This window comes from Mus musculus, chromosome 4 (assembly GCF_000001635.26).
Source record: "Mus musculus strain C57BL/6J chromosome 4, GRCm38.p6 C57BL/6J".
NCBI classification, from domain to species: Eukaryota; Metazoa; Chordata; class Mammalia; order Rodentia; family Muridae; genus Mus; species Mus musculus.
This window is the reverse complement of record NC_000070.6, coordinates 155,145,025-155,158,583: the sequence shown is the minus strand read 5'-3', so window position 1 is coordinate 155,158,583 and position 13,559 is coordinate 155,145,025. Positions and strand designations below refer to the sequence as shown.

The following is a 13,559-nucleotide window of genomic DNA, read 5'->3' as shown; positions in this document are numbered from 1 at the left end:
CTCATCCTTCCTTGCTCCCATCCTGGGTAGAGGTGTGATTCTCCACATGAGTATTCATACGGGTCAGGGGTCACACTGCATGCTTTACAAGTAGGGAAGAACATAAGAAGTACCAAAAGTAACTGGCTCCATCTGGCTGGGAGCCAACGTCAGGCCTCAGGGGCAGTGTCTGAGGCGGTGCTGGTCCTGTCCTCTGCTCTCATTCAGACAAGGCACGAGCGCTTGGGAGGGGGGGTGTGAGGAGGCTCTGCTGCAGCCTGTAAATGACCACAGCTAGTCACCGATCGCTGCTGAACCCCGTAGGGAAAGACACTGGCAGTTAGGGGGACAGCCTGGCAGGTGGCAGGATGGCTGGGAAGATGCTGGGCTGCCAGTACCTTGAACCCGTTGGCTCCATGTCCTCCCAGGAGCTAGAATTCTTGCGTGTGGCCAAGAAGGAGAAACTGCGGGAAGCCACAGAGGCCAAGCGCAGTTTGAGGAAAGAGATTGAGCGGCTCCGAGCTGAAAACGAGAAGAAGATGAAAGAGGCCAACGAGTCCCGGGTGCGCCTGAAGCGAGAGCTGGAGCAGGCGCGGCAGGTCCGGGTGTGTGACAAGGGCTGCGAGGCCGGGCGCCTGCGTGCCAAGTACTCAGCCCAGGTACCTACCGTAGTGGATTTGCTAGTAACACTGGCATGTACAGAGGTAGCTGCTGTCACCAATCCAAGGTCCTCAGTTTACCCATTCCTAGCTGGATGTGAGGTGATGGTGTGTCACGCCTGGTGTGTCCAGCAGACCTGGGCCTGGGTGCTGGGGACTATTTTCCATAGCCATGGGTGGAAGTCCACCCCCCACTAGGACCATTATGGCCCCAGAATACAGCCTTTCCTCCCTGCTGCTGGCTTGGGAAGCAAGCTCTAAACTGGGATCAGGAGATGGGCACACAAAGGCAGTTTCTGCAGCTTAGGGCTCCATCCCAGTGAGCCCTTGGGGGAAAAGGTCTTCCCAGTTTGTTTTCACTGCTGTTTGATGCTGGTGCTAGGCACTGCTGACCTCTCGCTTGGCGTCCCTTTCAGATTGAGGACCTGCAAGCGAAGCTGCAGCATGCGGAGGCCGACCGCGAGCAGCTTCGAGCTGACCTGCTGCGGGAACGTGAGGCCCGCGAGCATCTGGAGAAGGTGGTGAGGGAGCTTCAGGAGCAGCTGCGGCCTCGGCCACGGCCTGAGCATCCTGGAGGTGAGAGCAACGCTGAGCTGGGTCCCTAGCCTGGGCAGTGATTGCCACTGCCACGTGGACCCCTATGCGTGCGCAGAGGGCAGCGGGTATGTGGCTTTGCAGGCCCGGCCCATGCCTCTGCAGCCACACAGCACAACGTCTCTACTGTGCCTATTACCAAGCGAGTGTTTGTAACCACATACTTTTGGAATCCACTGCAAAATTTTCTACTGGCCAAGTTCAAGTGAGCAAGCCATGCCCCCAGCTGCAGTCAGAGTTGAGACCGGCTCTGTGGCTCGTAGCTGGTTCTCTGCTTGCTAGAACATTCTAACATTTACACTTTTGTTATAAGCTATTTAAAACCAGTAAGGAGACTTGATATTCAGAGAATCAACATGTTTTTTAATGACTAACTGTAAAAGGCCCCTACACGTGACGCCATCTGGACACCCACTCTGGCGGGGGTGGCACCACCCACCGCCGTCCTGGGAAGCCATCACCGCTCATCTGTGCCCGCGGCTACAAGAGGACAGCAAGGGTTTTCTTCAGAGTCTATTTTTTCAGCAACAAGGACCCCAGTCTTCCTGCTGCTGCCAGGAAGAGCAGGGAGAGCGCCGCGTGCGAGATGAGCCCCAACACTGCCCGCCTTACCGCCGCTGCCCCGCCCATCACCATCACCACTAACCCCGCCCTGCGGGCACCAGGAGGCCTGAGCCTCGGTTTGCCCAGGCCCCTGGGTGCCCCTGCCCACCTACACCTTGAGGGGCTGACCTGTGTTAGGCAGTGGCCATGGCCCAGTGTGATGTTGTGTTGCTCACACACGCCACCCAGCCACCCATGCGCTGCCTGACCACAGCAACCCCCTCCCGTGCGGCAGACGTCACTCCTCGCATCGTGAGCTGAGGCTGCAGCATTGGAACAAAACAGCATTACATCACTTTTCCTTTAATTTTTTTTTCCTTTTGTTTTGTTGTTGTTTGTTGTTCATTTAAACATGTATTTAGAACTGCACTTTGTCAGAACCTTCCAGTCCCTTCTTACTCCCCGGTTAACTGAGGTTTTTACCAATTTCTAGAGCAGTTCAAACCCTAAGTGCTCAAGCGCTTACACATCCCCTCTGGTGCTTGGTTGAACAAGGGAATCACGAGACAATGAAAATGCAGAGACTGAACTTGGGGGTCGTTCTGTGCCTTCCAGCATCTTGTACAGCAAACCCTGACTTGTCTTTATACCCCCAAAATACCGTCTTCAGTAGCGACTGAATCTGCCACTGTCAAAATACGTTACTTGCATTTATTCCAAATAATCTCGTTTACTCTTAACTGTTTATGCAAATTGTATAAGGTTTCTTATGCCCAAGCTTGAAAAATGATTTCCCAGTAGACAAGAGGCCCCCACCCATCCTCCAATTGTGTTTATTTACATGAGAAGATCATACAAAAGCCCTCCGCTCTAGTCCTAGCAGGGCAGCCATGAGCCGAGGGGAGGTGGAGAAGGCTTGTGCAGGTACAAACGACCTCAAGGACTGTGGCCTGCAACTGGAGACTGCTAAGCCCTGACGTCTGGTGCCGAGGTCGTCTGCAGGGTTTTGCCCTTGGTTTACTGAGGGGGGCTGAGCTGCTGCTGGTCCCCCCTTCTGACGTGCAATGCAAAAGGGACATCATGTATACGCAGCATTTATTTGGAGTTTTTCCTTTGGCTTTTTTTCCTCTCTTTTTCAGTTATGAAACTTGTATGCATGGATTTCACATCTCCATAGCTAGACCCGCCATGGGCATTATGACCGTGTCTCCTAAAGGGTCGGTTTTGTTACGCAACACGAAGAATGCTGTCTCAGCCTTGTTTTTCTAGAGTTGTGTTTTTCAGTCATTTCTTCAAGAAAAACTAAAATGATTTAGTTGGAGCAAAGCTTTAAGTGTGTTGGTGTGCTTCTGTGTGGCTGTCCCTGTTGCTAGCAGATCACAGTGATTTGGTCCCATTGGAGCCTTTGGCCCCAGGGGCACTCACTTTTTCTCATCAGAGTCTCTCCTTGCCACAGCCCGGGTCACCATCGGTTCCCTGGCCTCCCTCCGTGGTCCAGCACTGGCCCCAGTATGCTGTGTATGCAGCAGGGACTCTTTTCCCCACATGCCAGGATGACTTGGATCTGGGAAGGGCGTGTCATCTCAGTTTGTTCCTCCCGCACCCCTCCTCCCCCTGCTTCCTGTGGGATCAGAGTAAGGCTCCTGTTGGCCAGTAGCTTGTGATCTGGGACCTCTGGGGCCTCGTGTCTGCCTCACTCCCGGGCCCCAGTCCTGGGTGAAGTTGGCAAAGCACTGGGTATCTTGTGCGGCTGCCGTGGAAGGCGGCCCTGCTCGATGCAGGGTCTGCAGTGGCCTGAGGGCAGCCAGGCACTGCATGCCTGTCTCCTTATGAGGAAGGCTGCAAATTTCAGAGAAAGGGAGGTGAGGTTTCCACCATGTTGGCTGTTGACTCTCCCTGTATGTTAAACCCTTGACCAGTTTACTCGTTTCTATCCTGGAAGATTTTTAACAAAGGGAAAAACCAACAGCAATAAGTCATTGGTGAGCAGCTAACTCGCTCATTGATGAGCAGCTAACTCTCACACACATACACACACACACACACACACACACACCCCGACACCCTGCTTTTCATACAGAACTAGCCAATGTAAAGATGACTCACATGTAAATACTTTTTTCCATTTCACACCGTTGTATTATAAGTGTATATGGCGACTCCTTTTCCAGAAACTTTTCTTACCTGTTGGTTGTCTTGTTTCCTGGGTTGTTTTTAACTGAAGACAAAATTGCTCATTTGCCAGAGGGGACAGAAGCATCTTGTGGCATTTCCCATGTGGTGGCCTCCATGGCACCCACTCTCCCAGTTCCTATGCAGGTTATCCCCTGTGGTTTCTCCCCACATGCCTACCCTACCTAGGGCTGAGGGGGAGGGGCTCTTGCTTTAAGTCAGAAGTCTCAAATGACATGCTCATCAATTAAAGGAAAAAAAAAACCCCACCTCAACCTTCATAACTGCCCAACAACTACCCCCACCCCCACCCGCGCCCTCCAGTCCTACGCTGCTGCTAACGACAATACGACGGCTTACTCTGCTACTCGAGAACTATTTTTATGTAATTAATGTATGCTTTCTTGTTTATAAATGCCTGATTTAAAAAAAAAAAAGAGGAAACAAAGAAAAAGCTTGGCATATTTATCTATTTCTCTGTGTACCTGTTAGTCCTTTTGCCCTCTCCTCTCCCCACCCCCCAGAAACAGATGACGTTGTACAATAAAGGACTTTGCGAGTACCATGGGTGCCTGCAGCCCCCATGCATGCAGTCAGGTCCTCAGGAAAGGGGGAGGGGGAGGCATCGCAGGAAAGGGGGAGGGGGCATCCACAGGACAGACCCGGAGCTGTTGGTCACTCAGCTGTGTTACCAGGAACCTTGGTAACCTTTTTGGACAGGACTCAGCAGTGCTGGACAGATGGAATGGGCATAGCCCTTCCTGGCAGAGGTTCCACAAGTGTTCTGCTGATTCAAAACTCCCTGGGGCCAAACTGAGTGCAGAAGAGTAGACAGGGAAGGCCTGAGTGGAGAAGCCCCCATCCCATGGTCTGGCTGAGGTCTCCTTCATCAGCCAGGTCCTCTGTATGGACACAGCTGCCCCTCCATACTTAGCTACAACTCTTGAAACCCAACTTCTTGGCTGGTACCAGCTTCTAAGTTTCCTAAGAAAACTTACTGGGGACTCCTTACGTAGGGCTGGTAGCACCCAGGTGGTCCTGGTTCCTGTCCTGTGACTCCTCCCATCTTCATGCCTGCTCAGACACACCCTGCCTTGCCCACCTCAGCTCAGCTGTGCCAACCTGTCTCCTGGCTCCTACCTGCCACCAGAGAGTCAAATGGGCTGTTCCTAGGGCAAGCAAACAAGCCTCTATCTGTCTGTCTATAATCTATCTTACCTATCTATCTACCTACCTACCTACCTATCATCTGTCCACCCGCCCACCCACCCATTATGGAAAGTCAGATCCCAGGCTTCAACCATGGGAAACAGGCCCGTGTCCTGTTCTGCAATAGCTAGCCTAGCCAGCCCAGTTCATTCCTACTGTGATAAGCCTGCACTTTCTACATATCCCCCTGCCTCAAGACTATCCCCTAGTCTTCAAATTCTGCCTAGGGAAGAATCCCTCGGACCATCCAGCCCAGACCCTGGCCTAGGCATGCCACCCCTATACCTTTCTGGCACCTGCTCTGAAGAGCCTCTGCCTGTCCTGGGGTCAGGCTTCTTTCAGTCCAGTATGAGGCAGAGCCAGGCCCCACCGTGCCGGCCTGAGCTAAGAGGAGGACTCTGCCTGCTCTGCAGGAGTTTTGCTCCTGCCTGTTTTTGGTGGCCTGGGTGTAGGAACTTTCAAAGCCCATCACCTACATGGAGGAGACTCCAGAAGCAAAGAAAGGGAAGTGTGGCTTAAAATGCGGAACATGGAAGGCTTTTTACTGGTCCCCCGGCCCTCCTCACAGACATCCAACAGCCAAAACTCATCCCGCTTCCAGCCAGGTGACCCTGGGGATGGAGTGAGGATGCCCATCCATTCCTGCCACCCCATGGTCCTGGTGACGCATAAGGCCATCTGTGATCAAGCCTCTGCCAAGTTGGTAGGTGTGTTGGCATCAGGGGCAACAAGCCGTGGAACAGGTGTACCACTGCAGGCGGGCACAGGCAGGAGGAGTTGGCTAGCCTAATGTCTTCATAGCATCCTGTGCTGGGCCAGGTGTCCAGCTGATCTGGCACGGACCCTCCTCTTCCTGAGTATGGACCTGGTAGTCCTCACTGGCAGGAAGCTGGGTCCAGGCTCTGGCTCACATTGATCTTGATACACAAATGCTTGGGCAGACAGACAGTACACCCAAGGGAACCGGGGAACTCAACATGGGGACCCTTCTCACAGTCTCCAGCAGAGACCTGCCTGAGGGTGATCCTGCAGCCCCCGTATCTGCTCCATGGCAGTTCTCCAGTGTTCTTGGCTCTACAGCTAAAGAGCTGGCTAACTAGCCAGACCCAAGCTGCTAGCCCAAGCCCACTCAGAGGCAAGCCAGGTTTCCCATGCTTCCTGGGTTCTGTGCTAGCCCTTGTAAACTGCCCAGTTCACTGTTAACTTTCTGTCCACCCAGTCCTGAACCCCAGAGGATTTCAAGTATCCATGGCCAGTTGACAGTCTGTCCCCAACACTTGAGATTGTCCTCAACCCCTCCCCATCTCACAGCGATCTCCCGGAAAGACTTCAGGCTTCCCCTGCAAGTGGTTGCTAATGGCAGCAGCTGCTCCTCAGAGGGGACTTGCTTCACACTGGCTACTCAAAGGGAAATGTATGTCCTCAGATGCCTGGGGAGCCGGGAGGGAGCTAGCTACCCCAGGCTCTTGAGGAACCAGAGGAAGTAGTGACTGTCCCCAGAGAGGGAGACAAGGAGCACCTTCGCCCAAGCCCTGCCTACTGCTGATACTACCAAATGAGATGGTCTAAGGACCTTATCTGTGATGGAAAACAGAGGTCTCTTGTCCTTGAGACACCTGTCTGTTTTGAGTAGATGTGTGCACTGTGTGTGCATGTGAAGGGCTGTATATCGGAGACAAGACTGACCATGGGCAGGTGCAGGCCCTGGGGCAGTACTTTATGCCCACTCTCTACCCTTGGGGAGAGGCCCAGGGCCAGATGAATTTGACCCCTGTCAGGCAGGGCAACAGGGCGAACATAGTAGAGATCCTTTGTGCTGTGTTCATTTCTGGCCTTGGACACGTGGATGGGACCCCTGCCTGCCAGAGCCAAGGTTCATGGATCACTGCAACAAGACCTTGGGGTCTAACCTCATGCTGCCGCCTACTCGGGATGGACAAGTGGTCCACATCTCTCTCAGTATCCTGTTTCTACAGTAGCCACTTCACTGCGGTTACTGGTGGTTGTTGAGGAAGTTGCCCCCATCAAGTAGTGGAGGTGAAGATCTGCTGTACTGAGGGGCTGACCGCCATCGGCCTTACCCACACGTTCTCCCTGTGGCCTGGGTTACCGAGGCCCCCAAAGGCTGAGTACTGCAGCTCCGCTAGAATCCCCCATTAATAGTGCTTGGTGGCCTCGGGTCAGAAAGCACTAAGGCCTGAGCTGGCAGCCCAAGGTCCGACAGACAAGGGGTTGTCCTCCACCCGGGCATCAAGGATGGAAAGCCCTGTTGGATCCACGGCCTCTCCAATGCGGTGTTCACCCACCAAACAGGCTTCTGGCTTCGTGCGGCCGTCCGCAACACTTCTCCAGGAGGAGGGAAGGGCGCGGCACAGAGACGCCCTGGAACCGCCGCGCCCTTCAACTTCCCACATTCCCGCTCCTTCCGACGGGCGGGGGCGACCCTGGTCTGCAGCTCTGCTAGGCTCCTGCTAGCCTGGGGATGAGCTGGCCCCGGAGGTGACTGCTGCGGGGAAGCGCGACCGCGCGGGCTTCCAGCGGTTCGACCGCAGTCCCAGCCTGCGGGATCATTCCTGGACCCCAAGTCCCGGCAGCTCCCGAAGCCTGGGGCCCGCGGGTCCTGCAAGGCATGCCCCGCCCACGGGCCGCGCGGCCTCCGCCTCGCCCTACTACCCGCGTGCGCTTCCCTTCCCCCGCCTGCCGCGGATTCCGACGGGCAGGGCCCGGGGCTTCCGGCTGCGAGGAGAGAGCTCGGCCCTGCGGGACCAGCCCGGCGCCGCCCCACGCGCAACCCGACTTCCTGCGGCGTAGGATCCCAGAGACCGGGGCCAGAGTCCTCGGGATCCGCCTCAGAGCATGTGTTCGTGGTCTGCATAGAAGGATCGCGCCCTTTTTGGGAGGTTCTCACCGGCCTTGCCACGGGGTGCAGCCTATGTGTTATCTAAAATGGGATCTGGTCGCCTTAAGCAACTCTCTGCTGCTGTCCCTAGTCACTTCACTGCTGCCCTAGCGAATGTCCCAAGACTGGATCCCGCGCCTGGAACCTGCAGTCCTACAGGCGGTTTCCTCTGCCTCCAGAATCCATCCCGGCAAACCCCACGGGACTGGTGAATGTGAAGTTCCACCTGTCACCTGATCAGTGTGCATAACACCCCACACTGGGATCGGAGTGTGTAGAACTCTACCCAGCCCTCAGCCAAGTCCCTGTCCCCATCCCAGGGCCAGAGACCACTTGTTAGAAGCAGGTTCTGAGGCCCGAGGCCAAGCCTGCAAGCAGGGCTTCTTTTTCTCAGCACCTGACTACCCCCACGGAAACTGATCCTCACAAATAACTCTCTCATGAATCATGGAACTCTTGGAGGAGCAGATGTGCCTCCAGTTGCAGAGGTCCCTAGGGAGGTTTGTCGGGGTCCTGGGAGGTGGTCCTGAGTCCTCGGACAGAAGTGTGTGTGGTCGGCAGCTGAGTTAAGGTGTGATTCCTGAAATTTATCTTAGGAATATTTCTGGCTGACAGCCGGGGACAGGATGCCCTCGATTGGTCCAGCCCCACTCTAACACCAACACCAAGACACTGGGCCCTTGGGCTATAGCCCAGGATCCCCATCCAGGAGGGGAGTGTTGCAACTCTGATCTTGGGCTCCTCCATGGAGTACCTGATTCAGAGGTCATGGTTTAGGAGCCTGGGGTGGGTCTGCCCTCCTGTATCTCCTAGCCTGTATCACACTAAAGGAGGGAGGTTCCCTGTTCTACTGGGGCTCCAGCTGCCAACCTGAGGCCTCTGTGTCCTGATTGTCTACAGGACAAAGGTGGGAGAGTGGCACCATTGCCAATGCCGTGAGGATAAATACAAGAGGCAACAGTGTCTGGCCATTGCAACAGGGCAGACAGTCTGCTCCTTAGGTTTCATTTTATGCCAAGAGGAGCCTGGACAGAGCCACTGTGTATGTGTGTGGGTTGCCCATACACTCTGCTGTCCCGTTCTTTTGTCTGGCTCCTGAAGACCTACACAGAACCAGCAATTCCTCTACCATGGGCAGTCCCTACCACACCTGGCCTCCAAACTCCACTGGAACCTCCCCTTCCCTCTGGCTGTGAGGGACCTGTCTGAGGCCGTTCCTTCTCTGAGGAAAACTGAGCAGAAAGGGGCAGGCTTGCCAGCTACCGCTGAAAATTGTCTCCTCCGTAGTGGTTTTACTGGGCTAGGCCTGTGGGCTGCCCTGACACTATCCAGGATCAAGGGCTCCCAGTGAACTGGCAGAGCTGGCCAGGCTGTAGGAACCGGTCTGGCAGGCTTGGTCCTGGAACCTCCAGGAAGCCCTGGCTGGGAGGGGCCCAGGCAGAGCACAGCTGGCCTCACACCCGCCTGGCACCAAGACCAGGCAACCTGCCCGGGCTGTAGACAGGGCTTGGGGAGGCCTCCCCTGGGAGTATCCTGAGTGACCAGCCTGACCAGTGGAAGAAGCTGGGAGGAGCTATGGCCACCTGTGCCAAACAGGCCCAGGGAGAAGGTGGCACAGACCAGGCTGTCCAGCCTAGTTCCAGGCTGTGTTCTGGTCATGCTGTCCTCTGTTGACCCCAGATGTGTCCCAGGTGGTCTGGTGAGCCAGCTCTCTGAGGTGCCTCTAGATGCTTGGGCCTTGAGGGGCAGGCAGGTCTTCCTTTGAGTCTTTCTCCTTCCTGTCTCCTTGCTTCCTTCTGTCTTCCTTCCTTGAACTTCCTTCTCTTCTATCTCCCATCCCCGTCTATCTTTGTATCTCACACAAGCACACGTGACAGTGCCCTGCCTGGATGCTCAGTATCTTATCTGTTAAGTGAGTGATAGGCAGACTGGTAGTGTCCTCCCTGGAGGGGTCAGAAGTTAGAAGGTAGCACTGGAGAGAAAGGCTTTGTCTGGAGTTGCAGCTTCTGGGCTGGGCTGGGCTGGGCTGGGGAGGGTGGTCCGCGCCCTCTAACTTGTCCAACCTCCTTCTCTCACTGGCCCCTGCAATTCCCAAGTGGGGTCAGCATGTTTGGAGTGGTGGCTTGAGATCTGAGGGCTACTAGTTCCCAGAAAGGAGGTACCTAGAGGCTCTGTCATTCTCCTACCAGGTCTCCAGGCAGTCCACAGATTGCTGCTATACTCACCTGTGTCAGCCAAAGAGGCTGACTCTGCACAGTTCCTGTCAGGCAGTGCTGGTGATCCAAAGCCATGGAGTCCGATGACCTAGTCCCTCCCACCCATGGAAGAGGGACTACCCAGGCAGGACAGAAGCTATGGTTGTTATTGTACTAGGCACCAGGTCTCTGGATAGAAGTGAGACCACCTCACTCTGGGAGCTGTGGCCAGACCTGTATTCATTCATCTTGGCCACAAGCTAAAGTTTCCCAGTGGAAACTTGGTACCCAGACCAGGACAGAGGGTAGCTGGGGTGAAGTTGCCCACTGGGCACGTGCTCCTGCTGGGTCTCCATCCTAGCTCTGACCATCATAGAAGAGGGGATCCCACAGGGGATGGGCAAACCTGGAGTGGGGCTTACTGGCTGGCAAAGCCTGAGTCCTGGGAACTATACCCCTAGCCACCTTCTGAAATGAGCCCTCTCAATCCCAGGATAGTGAGGGACCCTCAGGATGGCATTCCCAGGCTTCAGTTCTGCCCAAAGTCAGCCTGACCATGTTGCTGCCTAGTGAGGCCCTGGGGCCTAAATGGCCTGTGCGCTGGGGGAGGCCAGTCACTTCTGTGGTTATAGGCTGTGCGCTCTGCAGTTCTTGCACTGGGCTAGGCTGGACGCCTAATCTCCTCACATAGGATTTACCTCAAGCAAATTATACCCAAGACCTGCCCCACTGAACTTTGTATGTGTGCCTATATGTGTAGGTATACATACATGCATGTATGTATAAGCATACATGTGTGCATGTATGTGTGGCTGTACATATGTGTGTGGGTATACATATGTGCATATATGTCTGCATGTACACACGTGCATGTATGTGTGGGTAGATGCATGTATATATATATATATATATGTGCAGGTATGTGTGGCTATACATAAGTGCATTATGCATGGACATACATACGTGCATGTATGTGTTGGTATACATATGTGCATGTATGTGCAGGTATACATATGTGCAGAAGTAAGATAATTCTTGAGTGTCATTCCTCAGGTGCTATTCCTCTGATGCCACATTTTACTCATTCATTCATTCATTTATAGGCATAATCTCTCAATGGCCTGGAGTATGCCAAGTGGGCTAGCCTGACTTGCCAGGGACCCCCAGAGACCCCCCACTCCCACCTCCCAGAGCTGACTGGGATTATAAGTGTGTATCACCACAGCAGCCATTTCTTTTCCTTTTGGGGGGCTATTTCTTTATTTATTTATTGTGACAGGGCTTCTCTGTGTAGCCCTGGCTGTCTTAGAACTTGTTCTGTAGACCAAACTTGTTCTGCTGGCCAACCTCAGAGATCTACCTGCCTCTGCCTCCTGAGTGCTGGGATTAAAGGTGTGCGCCATCACAGCCCAGCAGGGGCTTTTTATTTTTTCTGTGAGCTCTGGAGAATGAACTCAGGTCCTCCTGCTTGCAAGACAGATGCATTCCCAACTAAGCTATCTCCTCCATCCTTAATTTAGTCTCTACTCTTCTTTTAAGATAGGCTCCGTCTATATCGCCAAAGCTGGTCTTGAGTGGACAATGATCCTCTCAACTGCTGGGGTTACACATTACCAGATCTGGCGCTAGAACTCTTCTTGGGCATTCAAGTTTCATGTGCTTGGACCACTCGGCGGCAGGGCCCTGGGTGGAGGAGGGGTTGCAGACGAGAACATCTGCACCTGTTCCTGTCCTGGCCACATGGAGGGCCGGGCCAGTTCCAGCGACCACAGTTCTCAGAAGACCAGCAGTTACCGGTGCAGATACACTTGTCCAGAAGAGGCAGTGTGTCTGTCTGGATATTGTGGCTACCCCTAATGTCCTGAGACAAGGATAAGAAGCCAGTGTCATCTCAGAACCTCAGTGGCTGTGTCAGGAAGCCAGAGCAGGAAGCCCGGGGTCTTGCCTGGACAGCTGGTGGGTTTGCTGATGACTGTGTAGGTGGCCAGCCTGGAGCTGTTTGCAGAGGCTGTGATGGAAAGCAGCCCCACCTGGCCTGCCTCGATTACCAGGACAGACCTGATGCCAGCTGAGGAGCCACTGTGGCACAAGCCCCGCCTGCCATACCCACATGGAACAGTGACTGCAAGTTTCAAAAGCTCAGCATGCTGTGGGGAGTTAAATACCAGAGGCTGCCTGAGGATGGGCTGGAAAACGGCAGCTGCGGCTGCTCACTCCCAGCCATTTTCCTTCCTAAATTGAAACATCATTTTCTTTGTTTTTCTTTTGACAGAAATTTGGTTTCATCTTGAGAAGGAGGAGGAGGAGGAGGAGGAGGAGGAGGAGGAGACTACAGAATGTTGTACTGTGCCTGAAGGGCAGACTTGAGAAGTGATGCTCATGAGTAGTTTAGGAGATAACAGTAGAGGGCAGGTCCAGAGACCTCCTGTGACCTGGTGAAAAGATGGCTGACCCAGGGGGTTGGGCCTCCTCAGCAGTCAGGTGTGTCCCTTCAGCGGCAGTTATGAGACCCGCCCCCCCCATGACCCTACCTTACCACTGCTGGGGATGACCAGGTAAGGAGGCCCTCTTCACTCTGCGACGCTAGGGAACCTGAACTTGAGGCTCCTCACGCTGGATGGCCTAGTTGCCCCCAGTTCTTGCCTTCACAGAAATCTAACGTAGACCTCCATGGCCCTGGGAATAATGTTGGTGGGGCAGATATGAGGGTCCTCAGAGGGCACTGGGACACTGAGCCTAGCCTCTACCTGTGTCCCATAAGACTCCAACCCAATGCAGTGCTGGGGCCAAGAGCCTGCTAGAAGGAGTCCCACAAAAGGTGCTACTCAGGGTTGGTATTTAGAATTTTATTGACGTCAGTAGCTGTGGGGCTCACGTGGGCAGTCCTAACGCTCAGGTTGTTTAGGAATAGAGAGGATGTGGTCCCTGGGAGAAGCAGCATCAATCTCCATTCAGGGAAGGCTGGCCTTCCCATGAGGGTATTGCTGGCTCCTTTATGTCCAACAGCCAAGAGTAGCCGCTAGCTTAGAGCTTCTGGTGATCTTCAGGGACATGGGGCCAGTGGGTGTCCCCCTTGGCTAAGATCCGCAGGTGTTTGAAGGTGGTGGGCAGCCTGTGGCCCAGGAAGGGAGGGCTGGTCACATCACAGACCATGAGCACATACTCCCCTGTGAGGGACAGGCAGGGGTATCAGGCTAGTGTGACCACTGGAGCCTAGGCTCTTCACCCTCCCTGGGTATCTCAGCCCTATCATCTCTGCCTGCCACAGACTGCCATCCTGAGGTTGGGTGTTTGGTTAGCAAGCGTTTG

The 13,559-nt window shown here is 54.4% G+C and overlaps 2 protein-coding genes across 35 annotated transcripts in view; one reads left to right on the top strand and one right to left on the bottom strand.

Annotated features, from left to right (window-relative positions):
• Window positions 1–4,509, top strand: part of Ski (ski sarcoma viral oncogene homolog (avian)) — a 68,461-nt gene extending 63,952 nt beyond the window's left edge. For both annotated transcript variants that reach the window (NM_001357191.1, NM_011385.2), the window contains 2 exons: window positions 408–638; window positions 1,055–4,509. In NM_001357191.1, the coding sequence (NP_001344120.1) occupies window positions 408–638; window positions 1,055–1,243 (420 nt within the window). In that variant the 3' untranslated portion in view covers window positions 1,244–4,509. The remainder of the gene's footprint in view (window positions 1–407; window positions 639–1,054) is intronic.
• Window positions 4,510–13,076: 8,567 nt separating this feature from the next.
• Morn1 (MORN repeat containing 1) overlaps window positions 13,077–13,559 on the bottom strand; it is a 61,865-nt gene continuing 61,382 nt past the window's right edge. For 32 of the 33 annotated variants that reach the window (XR_003955040.1, XR_003955047.1, XR_003955041.1 and 29 more), the window contains one exon: window positions 13,082–13,417. Coding sequence is in view for 21 of the 33 variants with exons in the window: in XM_030253895.1 (XP_030109755.1) it covers window positions 13,275–13,417 (143 nt within the window). In the remaining 12 variants the exon portion in view is untranslated. Of the gene's footprint in view, window positions 13,418–13,559 lie in introns of all 33 variants that reach the window. The other variant, NM_001081100.1, reaches the window with a different exon arrangement.